At 37.2% G+C, this 16,943-nt stretch overlaps 1 protein-coding gene across 1 annotated transcript in view; it reads right to left on the bottom strand.

Moving 5' to 3' along the window:
- LOC150102411 (uncharacterized) overlaps positions 1 to 16,943 on the bottom strand; it is a 415,154-nt gene that overhangs the window by 258,410 nt on the left and 139,801 nt on the right. The window contains exon 9 of the mRNA XM_090399571.1: positions 4,809 to 4,878. Within this exon, the coding sequence (XP_090255697.1) occupies positions 4,809 to 4,878 (70 nt within the window). The remainder of the gene's footprint in view (positions 1 to 4,808; positions 4,879 to 16,943) is intronic.

The raw sequence follows: 16,943 nt of genomic DNA, 5'->3' as shown, positions 1-16,943 counted from the left end.
AATGCATAACCATACACTTTGACACATTAAACTGACATCCATTCTCCTTTGCCCAGTATCCAACCTATCCAAATCATCTTGCAAAATTTTGACATCATCTGTATTAACCATTGATCTACCCAACTTTGCATCATCAACAAACAACTGAACACTTCCCCTCAGATCCTTTCATATATTGTTAATGAACAAATTAAACAGTAGCAGTCCAAGAACAGGACCTTGGGTTCTGTTCTTGGACCAAAACTAGTCACAGGCCTTCTTTTGGATTCTACTCCTGAATAAACTACTCTCTGATATCTCTCCATCAACCACCCTCCTATCCACCTCACCTACCCTATTATCCATCCCCATGTGCTGCTGTTTACTGATTAGAATTCCATGTGATCTGTCAAATTTTTGACAGGCTAAATGTCAAAAATTTATCCTGTCAAAGGCCTTTGCAAAGTACAGCAGCATCACTGTAAAGGTTGGATTACCTATATCCAACTCAGCTGTCATTGTATTATAAAACATGAGCAAGTTACTGGGGCATGACCTACCCTTCACAAAACCATGCTCCCCCTCATACAGTATCCCATTTACATCTATCCATTCCTGTATTTTGCTCTTGACCAACTTCTCCAATACTTAGACAACAACTCCTGATATGCTGATCAGTGGTAATTTGCTACATTAGTCTTTGAGTCTCCTTTATGCAATGCAACTATGTTACCCTCTTTCCACCGATTTGGGACCAACCCAGAGCTGAGACTTAGATTAAACAATATGGTCAAGAGCACTGACAATTCCCTCACTGCTTCATATAAACTCGAGCTAGTATACCATCCAACCCCACAGCTGTAGTCATATTAAGGTTCTATAATATGCTATGCACCTCCACTTAATTTACCTCCGTTCCTGTATAAGCCTTTCACTCTCTCATTCCTGCGATATCACTACCTGAATTTGCAAAGTGTTCACTTAGTAATTCTACTATTTTGACTGATTCAGTTACTTCCTTACCATTGGCATTCCTTAAAATCATTCTGCCATATACATTCTTTCTTTACTTGCAGCATATCAAAGAAATGTTTGGAATTCTCTTCAGCCTGCATTGTTAATTTCCTTTCATAATCTGCTTTTGCCTTTCTTACCACACTAGTTACCCTTCTGGCCTGTGACTTGTACTGATCGTGTGCCTGCAGGCCACCTTTTTCCTTAAATTCTCTCCACAATTGTTTCTGTTTTTGCAGCTCCAGCTTGATGATATTCATCCATTAACTCCCACTTGATTTACTCTCCTGACTCTATGTATAAAGTCTACCATCACCTCCCTCAAACACTCCTTTGCCATTTCCATTGGAAGGCATGGCACCAATCCAGGCAATCTCCTAAGCTTGTCATACTTACCAGGCCTGTAATTCCATATATCCCATCTTAACTGAAAATTCCATACATTTGGCCACCTCCCAGGTTAAGACCATATGATCATTCTCACCAATTGGTGGCAACGTGGTCATATTCATTATAGACAAATTCTCAGATGCAATTACTAGATCAAGTACTCTTGAACCCTGAGTATATTCCATTACATACTGTCTCATCTAATTATCCCTTAGTAACTGCATAAAATCCATTTCCATCCTCTCATATGGTCTCTCTTCCTTCCAATCTATGTTCCCATAGTTGTAATCTCCAATAATAATTACCCGTCTTCCACTCACTGAGTCTATTTGCCGATGCATACTATCATCTTTTTGTTCTCCTGATCTACAGCATCCAACTGTATATTTTGTTCTGTAGGCCACTATCTTACTCAAGATAGCCTTCAAATGTGCTATTTTCAATGGCTTGCAGTGAACTTCTGCTCTCTTTGGTTACAGTTCATTGGCTATCATCAATAATACTCCTTCCCTATTCTTTTCCCTCTATCCTCCCTGAACACCTTATGCCCTTCATGTTCTATCCCACTAGCTATAGCATCTTATGTTAGCCATGTTTCACTAATGCCAATAACCTTTGTCCAGGATGAGCCAACCAACGCCAAAAATTCCTCCTGCTTGTTCCAAATGCTCCTGGCATTAGTGTACATAAAGTGCAAAAGCCCCTTAGGTCCACCACTATCGTGACACTTTATACTAACTATCCCATTCTGATTTGTTACAGTGGTAAAAACATAGGCATATTATACACATTCTTACACTCAACTGCCTCACTGAAGTCTGCATATCTACTCAACAACTAACACCCCTCCCCCCAAAAGCTCTAGTTTTCCTGATTCTGCACATCCACTTTCACTTCATTCAACAACACTTTTTTCCAGACTCTGAATACCAAATCACCAAATCCATTCAGATGCAAACCATCCTTCTTGTATAAGTCCTTTTGCCAATCAAACTCACTCCACACCACTCCTCCTGTATAACCTACGCATCGAGTCATTCACTATTATGGCCCTCCTTCTCAGCTCTACTCTGTCATACCACAGCAACAGACTTACCATTTTAACTCTCTCACTATTTTCTTTTTCTACTTCCAGTAATTCTTTCATGTCCTCTCTTATGACACACTTTTCTCCTTTTAAATCATTCATTCCAGCCACTACAATATCCTTCACTCTACCCTTTTGTGCTCTAATAGCCTCACTAGCATCATTAATTTTTAGGGAAGCATGATTTTGTCAAACACTCATTAATCATGCAACACTTGCTCCTTGATTTTTCTTTCTCTCTTGGCCAAGTTCTCATTTTTCTTATCTCACAGTTCTTTCTTTCTGTTATCAGCTGATCCACTTGCCAGACATTTTTGCATTCCTTCAGCTCCTATGTATCACTCCACACAACCAAGCTATCTCCCTCATTGCAGCCAACTCTTCATTTTTTTCATCCATCATACTATTCGTTTGTTCAACACTTTTACTCTCTCTCTTTTAATCGTGTCACATTTAATCTCACGCTCAATGTTATCTGGTGTTACATCACACACATTTTCAATCGTATTCAGAGTTCCATCTACTATTCAATCTTGTGACCTGAGACACACACTTTTGATCCTCACTCTCATAGCATTTTCTGCACACTTCCCCACCACTATTGCATTCAAACCAAATTCCAGCTCCTTTTGGTAATGCATATATTTTGCAGACACTGCACTGCATGAATTCCCTTTGATTAAATTTTTAAACAATGATGACTTGGATGCCATTGTTCTGCCTCACATCAGTGCCATGTGCTTTAACAACCTCTTTATCCCTGCTTGTCAGTGTGTTCTTCAACAGTAAGTGATGTGCTGTTTTGGTCATCTTTGCAATATGTCCTCAAAACTTCAACTTCCTGTCCACAATAACCTCTAAATCCTTGGCCTCATCAATTTCCTGCAGTCCAGTTCCATTACTATAGTACAAAGCAGGTGATCAATCTCTTCATCCCAAAGTACATCATCTTATACTTGGCCACATTAACCTGCCATCCTTTGCCAATACTGCAAGTCTATTTAAGTCATCCTATAAGATCTCTACATCATGTTCATTAACTATCACTCTTCCCAACTTTACATCATCAGCATTAAGGAGAAATATAATGATATAAGGAGAAATATTCACCATATATCATTTCCTATATTAGTGATGTACAAATCACCTAACTGCAGACCAAGAGGATTTAGATAAGAGGGTGCTCTTATATAAATCACCAACTTCATATCCTTCACCATTTGCTCCAATTTATGCAACCCAGTTTCATGTGAAATCCTGTTAAATGCCTTTACAATGTTCAGCAGTATCACTAAGTAGCCATTTCCTTTCAAACTCAACTGTTATAAAATTATTATAAAAAAAAAAAAAAAGCAAATTTCTAGGGCAAGACCAACCCTACACAAGCCATGTTGCCCCCCCCCCCATAAACTATCCTATTCTTGTACATCCAGTCCTGACGTCTGTCTTTTACCAACTTCAACTTCACCTCAACCACCACTCCAATGCACAAAAAATGTACAAGTGTATAAAATGTGTAAATGTATGTTTATATATATAACATGTGCAATTGTATATACATATGTATAAAATTATGTATATACAGTATATATAAAAATACGTATAAAATATTTCTATAGTTAATTCTGCAATTCATCTGTAAAAGCTGTTCAATTTAATTATTTTTAAAACTTTCTTGCATTTTTAAACAGCAGGGACCTTGTTTAACTTGGCAACATTCTCAGTCAGCAAGAAATTTCATCGTGTATCCATCAAAAATCATTTACAGGATGAAATAAGTGAAATCCATTTACAGGGTGAATGGATTTTGCTTCACGGGCCTTAATTCGCCTTCATAAATGGATTTCATCTTTCATCATATATTATTACCTTTTTGCTTCCGAACCTTTACATCAGCCTTTTTCATTCTTCACAGTTTTTAAGTTCTAGATTTTTCATCTTTTAATATATTTCAACTTTAAATTTTTACAAGTTTTATAGTATATTTATTATTAATATCATTCATTCATTACTGAATTTATTCTTATCCACATTCAATCTTTTAATAGTATAATAATAATACTTAATGTTTTAAAAACTATAACTGCCAAAAATACAGCAAAGATAGGCAACCACACCAATATATGATAAATTCATTAATTTTTTAACTTAAAAAGAGCTGCAGTTAATAAACACATTCTGATCCAAGAGTGCTCCATAAAAATAAAACTTTGCTTATCTCTTTATATCAAAGATTACACAAAGGAGCAACAGGAACCATAAGTTAAAAGATAATATTACATTACTGTTATTATACATGAAAGCTACATGTGAAAATGTTTAATTTTTTTATTTTTACCTTCATATGATGTCAGATTAGGATTAATTTCAAAAGAATTCAGTAATGGTACAGCTCCAATTCCTGATTCCTGAAAATAATATTCAAAGATTAGTTCCTTTATAACAATATAAATGTTCAAAAGGAATGTATATGCATAACAAGTATTTCTGATTAATGGTATCATGCAATGGATTCATACTACTTGATTCTCAAAATCAGAAATGATATTGTAATAATGACAATAAAAAAAAAAACTGTTAGTATACAATAAAAATATTTTTTTAATAAATGCAGTAACAAATGCAGTGAATAATTCAAGAACACTGCATAAAGATATGATTAGAAATGCAGTGAATGACAGAATGTACAAGGTTTGTACTTGGCTCATATTTCCTGGGAAATATGAGCCAGGTGATCAAGCTTGGATATGAAGGGAACAATAAATGAGAGAGAAAGAGAGAGACTGCAAAAGGAGTGGAAATAAATCATTTGAATCGAGTGAAAGAGAATGTGCATATAGAAAATGTACAGGAAACTGCTATAAGTAGAAGAAAAACTAATGATGAGAGTGAATGATAATATAGTAAGGAATGTGGCAAATGTCCTAAACCAAGTATGACAGTGATGAGTTCAGATAGCAAGCAAAAGAATGGTATATTGGCAGAATTATGTGAAAAGAAGGAACCACAGCTTTTTAATTTGTAACACAAATTTCATGGCAGATAGAGCTGCCAAAAAAAAAAAAAAAAAAGTAATAGATACATTTGAACAGGCTTGGTGTGAAGCATCTGAACAAGGTGTCGAGAGAGAGAGAGACACACATACACAGAAAGAGCAAGTCAAGCAAAGATGTATGGGAAGTCAAATGGAAGGAGGAGTTGGATTTGTTTTGTTGGAATTACAGCTAAAGCATCAAAAGCTATCGAGTCAATATATTATATTTGTTAATTTGTTTGTGTGTGTGTGTGTGTGTTTTGTCTGCTTGGTTTGGTTTGAGGATGAAAAACCTTAGTTTCTGGAAGGAAAAAACCATACAGTTATCACATGAGACTGGCTAACTCGTTCACTCAAAAAATGCATCAGGGTAATGGAAAAGAATTAGTGGTACTAACTGAGTTTGCTGTCCAAAATTGCTGGTATAAGTGAAACATGGGCAAGAATGAGTACAGTATTTTTGTAAGGATAGGAAGAATGAGAGTAAGGTGTGAATGGAGGGGGGAGGGTAGGAGAATACTGTTGATTAAGAATTATGTACACACAAATTGAAAATGCAGAGGAGGGAAGAAATAGTAGCAGTAATTAATGCAGTTGTATGATGTGAGATGAAGGCAGACATGATATCTTTAGGAGAATGTAATTCTTCTTCTCTTCTCAATCCACTGGGTGGTGGGTTCCATGGGTTGTCGATAGTGGTCATCTGTTTTGTGCTGTTACTTTAACTGTTTGATAACTCCATAAATTTTTGATATTCCTCTTGTATTAGCTTCTTGGCCTCTCCCTCTACCAGGTATTCTCTCAATCAAATTTGCAGTCCAATATGAATGTCTGAATAGATGTCCATCATGTTATTTCTCCTTACAGTATGTCTCTTTTTTCTTCTGCCTTTCGTAATATCTCTTCATTTGTAACTCTTTCTGTCCATAAAATCTTCAGCATTCAATGGCAATAACACATATCAAAAATGCTAGAAGTCTTGATTTTATTATTATTATTATTATTATCCAGGCCTCCATGGAGTCAAAAGACTCATCGGGGGGGGGGGGGGGGGGGGGTTAGGAAACACAAAGTTTATCATACCACTCCTTGAACCCATTGCCGTTCTTGCTCTAACCACTTTCTCAGGCACATTCCACTGTTCAACTATTCTCCATGCAAAGAAACTACTCCTCATCCTCTTGCTCACAGCTTCCTTCCTACTGTTCAACCAAGCGAAAGAACTCCCCAATGTCTACCCTGTAACTGCCTCTCAACAGTTTAAAAGTCTCAATCATATCACCTCTCCTTCTATCCACCAAACTCTGCAGTCCACATTCCCTCAGTCGATCCTAATAACTAACATTGTTCAGTCCTGAAACCATCTTTGTTATCTGCATTTGTACTCTTTTAAAAGTTAATTTATCCCCATCAAATCCTGGAAACCAAACCTGAGAACAATAGTCTAAGTGTGGTCTGATCAGGGGCTTATACAATGGAATAATAACTCTTTTATCTCTGCAGGTTAGGCTCCTTCTCAGTATTGTAGCAATCCTCTGGGTTACCTACACCCCCTGTGCAACATGCTCCCTGAATTTCAGGTTTCTATCTATCATCAACCCCAGATATCTTGTCTCCCCTACTTCCTCCAGTATAGCTCCTCTAATCGATTATGCATCCACCCATCGATGCTTCCCAAACTTCAAGACTTTACATTTTGCTGCATGAAACCGACACCCCCATTCATTGGCCATCTCTCTAGTTTATTCAAATCCTCTTGCAGTGCTGCTACATCTGCACTATTACTGATAACCTTTCCCAGCTTCACATTATCTGCAAACAACTGAATATGCCCTTGCAATCCATTGACAATGTCATTGATTTAAAGGTTGAACAATACATGTCCCACTATTGAGCCCTGTGATACACCACTTGTAACCTTCTGCCTCTTTCATATTGCCCCACCATACACAACTCTCTGATACCTATTAGACAGTTAATCCTGAATTCAGTTGACTAACCCGACATCTAAACCCACGTGCTATAACTTAAATATCAGCTTATCATGTGGCACCCTGTGAAATGCCTTTGCAAAATCTAAAAAAATGGCAGTATATGCCTTTCCCTCATCAACTGCTCTTGTCACTTTATTATAAAAGGCAATCATATTATTATTATTATTCAAGCCTCCATGGAGTCAAAAGACTCATCGTGGGAGGTCCTTCCTAAGAACACAAAGTCTATTAAGACTCATCGAGGGGAGGACCCCCCCCCCCTAAGAAACGCAAAGTCTATCATACCACTCTTTAAACTCATTGACCATTCTCGCTCCCACCACTCCATCAGGCAATGCATTCCACGGTTCAACCACCCTCCACGCAAAGAAACCACTCCTTACCTTCTTACTCACAGTTTCCTTTTGTAACTTCCAGGGATGACCTCTTGTCATCACTCCTTCCCGCTGTTCAACCAAGCGAAAGAACTCCCCAGTGTCAATCCTGTAACCACCTCTCAACAGTTTAAAAGTCTCAATCATATCACCTCTCCTTCATCTATCCACCAAACTCTGCAGTCCACATTCCCTCAGCTGATCCTCATAACTATCCTTGTACAGTCCTGAAACCATCTTTGTCATCCGTCTTTGTACCCTTTCCACAGTTAATTTATCCCCTTCAAATCCTGGGGACCATATCTGAGAACAATAGTCTAAGTGTGGTCTGATCAGAGACTTATACAACGGAATGATAACCCTTTTATCTCTGCAGGTCAGTGTCCTTATCATAATTGTAGCAATCCTCTGTGTTAACTTCACCACGTTTGCAATATGTCCCCCTAAATTTCAGGTTTCTATCAATCAACATCAAATCTCTTGTCTCCCCTACTTCTTCCAGTATAACTCCACCCATAGAGTATGCAGCATCCCATCGATGTTTCCCAAACCTCAAGACCTTACATTTTGCTGCATTAAACTGACACCCCCATATAAATATAGAACTATACAAAAATGCAGGTGAAAAATTTAATGAAAGACTTTTGAAATTTTTTAATATGGTTTGGATGTCCGGAAAAACCCCTAACTCTTGGAAAAAAGCACTGGTCATCCCAATCTATAAAAAAGGAAATAAAGACAATTGCAATAATTATAGGGGAATTAGCCTGCTGAATACAGGATATAAAATATATGCAGGAATATTAAAAGAGAAACTAAGCAGCATTGTAGAAAACAAATTACTAGAAGAACAAAATGGCTTCCGAAAAGGCCGATCCTGCATAGATCCAATTTTTACTTTAAAATTATTAATAGAAAAGAGAAGAGAATTTCAAAAAAGAAACACATGTGGCGTTTATTGATTATGAAAAAGCATTTGACAAAATTAGTCGACAAAAATTGTTTAAAATATTAACCGATTTAAACATACCAAACCAACTTTTACAATCTATTCAAGAAATATATACAGGAAATAAAATAGCAGTTAAATTAGAACACACCTCAGAATGGAAAGATATATCAAGAGGAGTACGACAAGGATGTACCCTCTCACCTCTGCTTTTCAATATATATATAAATGAAATAGTAACAATCTGGAAACAGCATAACCCATTTGGTACACAAATGACCCCGCAAATGAAGATAGATACACTACTATTTGTAGATGATCAAATAGTATTAGCTACATCAGAAGATGACTTACAAAGATCATTAAAATCATTAAATGATATCTCAAAGCAATATAATATGACAATATCCAAAGAAAAAACAAAAATAATGGCATTCAAAGGAGAAAACCCAATAAGAAGTAAAATAGTGATAGACAATAAAATACTAGAACAAGTAAACACTTTCAGATACTTGGGATGTGATCTATCATACGAAGAAGAAAAAGACATAGATACTAAAATATCAAACTTTGTCAAAGTAAATGGCATAATAAATAGTATATTTAAGCCATCCCTGGTACAAAAACACACTAGAATCAGACTATATAATGTCTTGTCAAAACCAACTCTACTATACGGAAGCAAAACATGGACCATGAAAAGGAAAGATGAAAAACGAATTCAAACAGCAGAAATGAAGTTCCTCAGAAAAACAGCGGGCTATACCAAGTGTGACCACAAAACAAATGAAGAAATCTTACAATCCCTAAAAATCAAACCAATTAATTACTACATAAGACAGTATAAACAAAAATGGCTAGAACATTTAAATCGAATGGACAACAGCAGACTACCAAAAATATTATACAGATACAAAATAAGTGGAAAAAGAAGAATCGGAAGACCAAGAAAGAGATGGCATGAGACCGGAACAGGCCTATATTCCATGATAGGAAGAAGAAGAAACTGACACCCCCATTCATTTGCCCATCTATCTAGCTTATTTAAATCCTCTTGCAGGGCTACCACATCTGCACTATTACTAATAATCCTTCCCAGCTTCACATCATCCACAAACAACTGAATATCCCCTCGCAATCCACTGGCAATGTCATTGATATAAAGGTTAAACAATATAGGTCCTAGTACTGAGCCTTGTGGGACCCCACTTGTAACCCTCTGCCTGCTTGAAACTGCTCCACCATACACAACTCTCTGATACCTATCAGACAGCCAATCCTGAATCCAGTACCAATCTGACATCCAGACCCATGTGCTGCAACTTAAATATCAGATTATCATGTGGTATCCTGTCAAATGCCTTCGCTAAGTCTAAGAAAACTGCAGTATATGACTTTCCCTCATCTAATGTTCTTGTAACTTTATTATAAAAAGCTAGCATATTGCTAAAACAAGAGCGCCCTTTCACAAATCCATGTTGACTCTCACAGATAACATTACCCTCATCTGCCCAATGCTGTATATGGTCCCTCACTATTTTCTCCAAGATCTTAACAACTACTGATGACACACACAGACTGGTCTATAATTAGACACTTCCAGTCTGTTACCACCCTTATGCAATGGCACTATCTTACCTTCCTTCCATTCTCTGGGCACCTTTCCCGCAGCTAGACTTTCATTGAAAAGCCAGGTTAAAGGCACTGTCAGTTCCCTAGCACATTCTCTCAAAATTCATGGTGAAATACCATCCAGTCACAAAACTGACATCCAGAGTACTCTCAGTATCTGAAACACACTCTCCTCCTGTACCTCTAAACCTCGAACCTACCCTATCCCTCTAGCATTAAAACTGATTCCTCTAGGATGAAATACTCCAATAAAGTGTTCATTGAACAATTCCACTATTCTGCAATTTCAATTCCAGAATATTCCACTATTCTGCAATTTCAATTCCAGAATATTCCAATTCTGCATCAGTCACTCTATTCCCATTTTTATCCCACAATATCATTCTTCCACAGTCATCATTTCTCCTCTTACTGGCCACATAGCTAAAAAATTCCCTAGGATTTTCTTTGGATCTTAGGGCCAATCTCCTCTCATATTCCAGTTTCGCTTTCCTTACCACAATAATCACTCTTCTGGCCTGTGTCCTATATTCTTCATGCATCTTCTCTTCATCTGTCTCCTTATATCTCTTCCATAGCCTCCTTTTCGCATGCAATTCCTTTAATATTGTTTGTCATCCACTTTACTCCAAATTGTGTCCTCTTCTTCACTCGTGGTATACAACTTACCATTGCTGCTAACAAATATTCTTTCACAATTTCCCACACACTAATGATATCCTGGACTTCCAATTCCTCCCTCCACGAAACTTCCCTAAGTTGACGTCTAAGACTATTATAATCACTTGCTTTATAATTCCACATAAGTTCCCATAGTGCCCCCCTTAACAAATCCATGTTGATCCTCACAAATAACATTACCTTCATCTGTCCAACGCTGTATATAGTCCCTCACTAATTTCTCCAAGACCTTAACAACTACTGATGAAACACAAACTGGCCTATAATTAGACACTTATAGGCCACTTATTGACACTTTGCTAGACACTTCCAGTCTGCTATCACCCTTGTACAGCAGCACTATCTTACCTTCCTTCCATTCCTTGGGAACCTTTCCCACAGCCAGACTTTCATTGGAAAGCCAGGTCAAAGGCACTGTCAGTTCTTTAGCACATTCTCTCAAAACCCGTGGTGAAATACCATCCGGTCCCACAGCTTTATTGACATCCAGAGTACTCAGTATTTGGAACACACTCTCCTCTTGCATCTCTAAATCCTGAACCTGCCCTATCCCTTTAGTGTTAAAACCTTCTTCTCCAGGATGAAATACTCCAATAAAGTGTTCATTAAACAACTCCACTATGTCCTCTGCATCAGCCATTCCTTTCCCATTTTTATCCTGCAATGTCATTCTTCCACAATCATTTCTCCTTCTGCTGGCCACATGGCTAAAAAATTCCCTAGGATTTTCTTTGGATCTTAGTGCCAATCTCCTCTCATATTCCAATTTTGCCTTGCTCACTATACTGGTTACTCTCCTGGCCTGAGTCTTATATTCTTCGAGTATCTGCCCCCCCCCTCCACCTCTCTCCTTATATCTCTTCCATAATCTCTTTTCAACTGCAGTTCCTGTTTGATATTGTTTGTCATACACTTTACACCAAATTGTGTCCGCTTGTTTTTTCATGGAATACAGCTTACTATTGCTGCTAACAAATATCCTTTCACAATTTCCCAAGCACTAATGATATCCTGGCCTTCCAATTCTGCCCTCCATGGAACTGCCCCCCCCTAGTTGATACCTAAGACTATTATAATCAACTGCCTTATAATTCCACATACGTCCCCTTTTCTTTGATACACCTGCATGTCTATTCATCTTCCAAGTCAAAATCACATGGTCACTCTCTCCAACTGGTGGGAGAGATGTCATTTCACCTATTATCAGCTCTTCTGACGCTATAACCAAATCCAAAACTCTTGAACCTCTTGTTCCCTCTATTACATGTTGCCTAAGACATTTTTTCCTCAAGAATTCTAGAAATTCCATCCCCTTATTATTACATGCATTTTCCTCTTCCCAGCTTATTATTATTATTAAGAGAAACCTCCAGGGAGTCAGGGACTCATTGAGAGAGGCCACATACTATACACACCAGCTATCATACTTATTCTTGAATTCATTCACACTGCTTGCACTCACAACATCCAATGGCAATCCATTCCAATCATGCACCACCCTCTGAGAGAAAAATTTAGCCCTCACACCCTTCTTGGCAGCCTTCATTCTCAGTTCCAAGGATGCCCTCTCATCCTTTCCCTACCCTATCTGTCTTCATAATCAGTATTCCACAATATCATTTTTAACACTCTCCTTTGTACTCTCTCCAATATATCAGAATCACAACGGAAACCAGGAGATCAGACCTGCACACAATAATCCAAGTGAGGTCTTATCAAGGCCTTGTAAAGAGGCAAAATAACATCCTTATCTTTACATGTGAATGTTCATTTCAGCATTGCATTTATCTTTTGAGTTGTATTTGCAATGTTTGCCACATGGCCCCTAAACTTCAACTTCCTATCTATTAACACTCCAAGATCCCTAGCCTCATCAGTTTCTTCTAGCCTAATCCTACCAATATAATATGACATTGGATATCTAATCATGCCGAAGTGAATGACTTTACATTTACTGACATTGAACTGACACCCATTTTCTCATGCCAATTCCAGCCTATTCAAATCATTCTGCAAAGACTGCATATCAGCAGCATTCCTGATTATCCTACTTATCTTTGCATCATCAACAAATAACTGTATGTCGCTTGTCAAATCCTTTCCAATATAATTAATGTACAGATTGAATAACTGTGGACCAAGAACTGATCCTTGTGGTACACCACTTGTTACCTTAAGCCTTGCAGACTCAGATCCCCAGTATACCACTCTTTGATATCTGTCAGTCAGCCATCTTCTTATCCATGTTAATATTATATAACCCAAACCCATTTTCTCCAATTTATGCAGCAGTCTGCCATGCTGTATTCGGTCAAAAGCTTTAGCAAAATCCAAAAGTATCATGGTGTATCCATTCCTCTTGTCTAGTTCAATGGTAACATTGTTATAAAATGTGAGCAAGTTGCTAAAACATGATCTTCCCTTCGTAAACCAATGTTGTTCATTGCAAAGTAGAGATTCACTGTCAACCCATTTCTGAATGTAAATAGGATTTAAATAGGTTATCTCTATGGAGAGAGAGAGAGAGAGAAAGGTAACATTTACCAGTTCAATGTTCCTACATTGCAATTTGGTAAGCAAGTATAAAATGCTGTGTACTGGATGTGAAAGTAACGGAGGTAGGGGAAATGGCTGATGGAAAACAATTACCTAAAATTCAGAGGCCACATTGTGAGAACTGTGAAGAATTATGGCAATGATTATGATGCTGACATGTAGAAATAAAGATATTATTGCTCTGCTGCACAAAGCCTGATCAAGATGCATTTGAACTAGTATGGCCACCTGGTTTCGGAGGCAATAATTTTTTTTTTTAAATGTCTAGTGAAGGACTAAGCTGGTTACTAGAATGTTAGATACAGGGATAGATTAAAAGCAGATACAAACAGAAAGAAAAGGGATAGCATGATAGAGATGTGTAAGTTGGTAGGGAGAGTGGCACTGCATTGATATAGAAGAATTTACTCAATGAGTGAAGACACTTCACTCAATGAGTAAATAATTAAGTATTAGAAAGTCAATCAATCAACTTTGGACATTTTCCAATTCTCTTCATCCTTCTGAAAGCCAGGTGACCAAATCTGTGCTCAGTAGTTCATATGCGGCCTAATCAAGGCCATATACAACGGAACCATAATCTCCTTACTTCTACAAGTCACAGTCCTCCGCACATTGCCAGAATTTATGTGGTCCTCACAATTTTAGCAATGCATCCACTAAATTTTAGATCTCTATCCAACATCAATCCAGATCAATTATTTCCTCCACTTCCTCCAAAATATCTCCACTAATTGTATAATTTACATCCCATCTCTATTTTTCATATTTCTGGGCTTCTCTCTCTCTCTCATACTTTTCTGCACACCACCTAACATCAGATCTCTCATCACCCAATTCACACTCCCTATCAGATCATTCACATCAACCATCGCCCTCATCTCATCCACATTCTCAGCTTGCTTTACTGCCACTGTAAGCAGTCCTGAAACATGTTTGGCACACGAGTCTCCGAATCTCTGTACATGACTCCGCTCACAGGACCATTCATTCCTTGTTAGCATGCAATCTCTCTCTCTCTCTCCCCCTTCCCCCTCTAACACTCCCTTTTCTTGTTTCCTCACTTATCTGTCTTCCATCACTCCATCACTTGCCCCTGTTCTCTCTACTTTTTCTTATTTACTCTCTTTGCCTCGTTCTCCCATTCTCTCTCCATCGCTCATTCTAATATAGATTAAAGTCTTCTAATCTCTCTCTCTTTACATGAATCAACTCAATTTTCATTTTTCATACCTTCCACTTCCTCTCTCAGTACCTCTCTCTCTCTCTCTCACCAAGCATCATACTTTAACTCAAGGTTTACCAACACAAATGACACTATCCTTCAGAACTTCTATCCCTCTCGAGTCACTAATTGTATAGCCATTGCCACTCTCACTCTAGGCTTCCTCGCTCTCGATCATACTACTCATCTCTCTCTCTAGCTCTCTCTCTGCTAGCATGCATTAATTTCCATCACACCATTATTGCTGCCATTGAAACCCAAGATACTGATATCAAAATTATCCAGCTCTTCCCATTGCCTACATGACAAATAGCAGAACAAATATAGAAAAGTGTCAATATTGTACTATTAATAAAGCAATGGTAATCATGTAGTACCATCATAGCACTATGCACTCCATTCAAAGTTTGGAATGTAGGCATGCTAATAAAGTGAAAAAAACTTTCATCTTATAGTATGACTTCCATCCTTTTGCCAGGTGACTAGTTTCTTCTCTGTTTATTCACTGTGTCAAGATCAATGGCTTCCCTCCTCTGGAATTTCCCCTGCCACTCTAAGAATGCTGTACCAAAAAAAAAAAGCCATGTTCTTTGAACAACTTCTCTCCTAAACAAAAATAACCTGCTACTGATCTCAAAATGCTATCCATAGTTTAGTTGACAACAGTCCAGTAAAAATATTGCACTGCTCAAACATTCTAAACCTTCAAGATATTTTTACCTCCAATTTCTTAATCATCATTCTTTTTTTTTTTTTTTTTTTACCAAATAACCTGTTCAGTGCTGGCCTGGTTGGCTGAGTCAGCACATCTGCTCTCCAACCAACAGACTGCAGGTTCAAATCCCACTATGAGCCTTGATATTTGTGAATGTCTTTAGGTGGATGATGAATTTCATCACCCAGTATGACATCACTTTGCCATTTACTGAAGTGGCTTGAAAAAGTTCCATTTTGGTGTCTATGATAAAAATAAATACTAAAAATAAATAAACAAAAATAGAAAAAAAATACAAATATATATATATATATATCTATATATATCTATATGTTTGACTTTTTCAGAGCATCCACACCATATGCACTTTCAACAGCTCCAACGTTTCAGTAGCGGGTTTGCTGATTTTCACATTTTTGAAAATTTGATGTTAACACAATGCTTCAAATTTCAATCACATTTTTACATCAAAGTTTACACATAGATCTCTATGGTTTTTGCAATAGCCAACTAGCAAATGGCTCTATCGGCTTGAGATTTACGCATGCATTAGATAAAAGATGTACAAACATGATTACTCAAGTAACTTCAACCAAATCACCACACAGACACCACTATGTGGCCGTTCTGGGAATTAAACTGTCACCCCTCTTATCTGTGGTCTCTAGTCTTTGATCAATATCTTAATTTTTTCAAACTGACTTAAACACAGTCTTGTATATTGCTCTTTTATTGTTCCAATTTCTTTTATTCTATATAAATTTATTCAGTTGACTCCCTACTATACCATCTTTGCTAATTCTATTGTTTATTTTCATATTTAATTTGCAATCTTCATCAAAAATTGTACCTAAACAGCTGAAATGTTTTACTGGTTTTTAAGATTCTCAATTCAGAATGCAATTGAAGTGTTTTATATTCCTGCCTATTTTCAAAGTTTGGTCTTTTTATTACTGATTTTTCCATTCTATATTTGTTACAGCAGTTTTCAACTTAGTTAAGAAATCCTGCAAATTTGTACTGGATTTATTTCAGAGAATAACTTCAACTGCATAAAGTAAGAGCTGAGATTGACATCTCCAATTTTGATATGTGGTTTAATGCCTGCATTCCTTCAAAATGTGATCCATATAGATGATGAATAATGGTAGAGGTCTTGTTAAGTTATGAAAATTTATTTTGAAGACTGAAAAAAAAAAAAAAATTTGAGAAGAAATAATAATACTAAAATAGCATTTCTTGTATGGTGTTATCTGCTTCAAACACATTGCATGAGACCTGTATTAGTACCAGCAGCAATCTCTCTCTCTCTT

Source organism: Typopeltis vanoorti, chromosome 10, assembly GCF_054136105.1.
Source record: "Typopeltis vanoorti isolate ZY-2024b chromosome 10, IOZ_Tvanoo_1.0, whole genome shotgun sequence".
Classification (NCBI taxonomy): domain Eukaryota; kingdom Metazoa; phylum Arthropoda; class Arachnida; order Uropygi; family Thelyphonidae; genus Typopeltis; species Typopeltis vanoorti.
The sequence above is the reverse complement of the archived record's forward strand: the minus strand, read 5'-3'. Positions and strand labels throughout refer to the sequence as shown.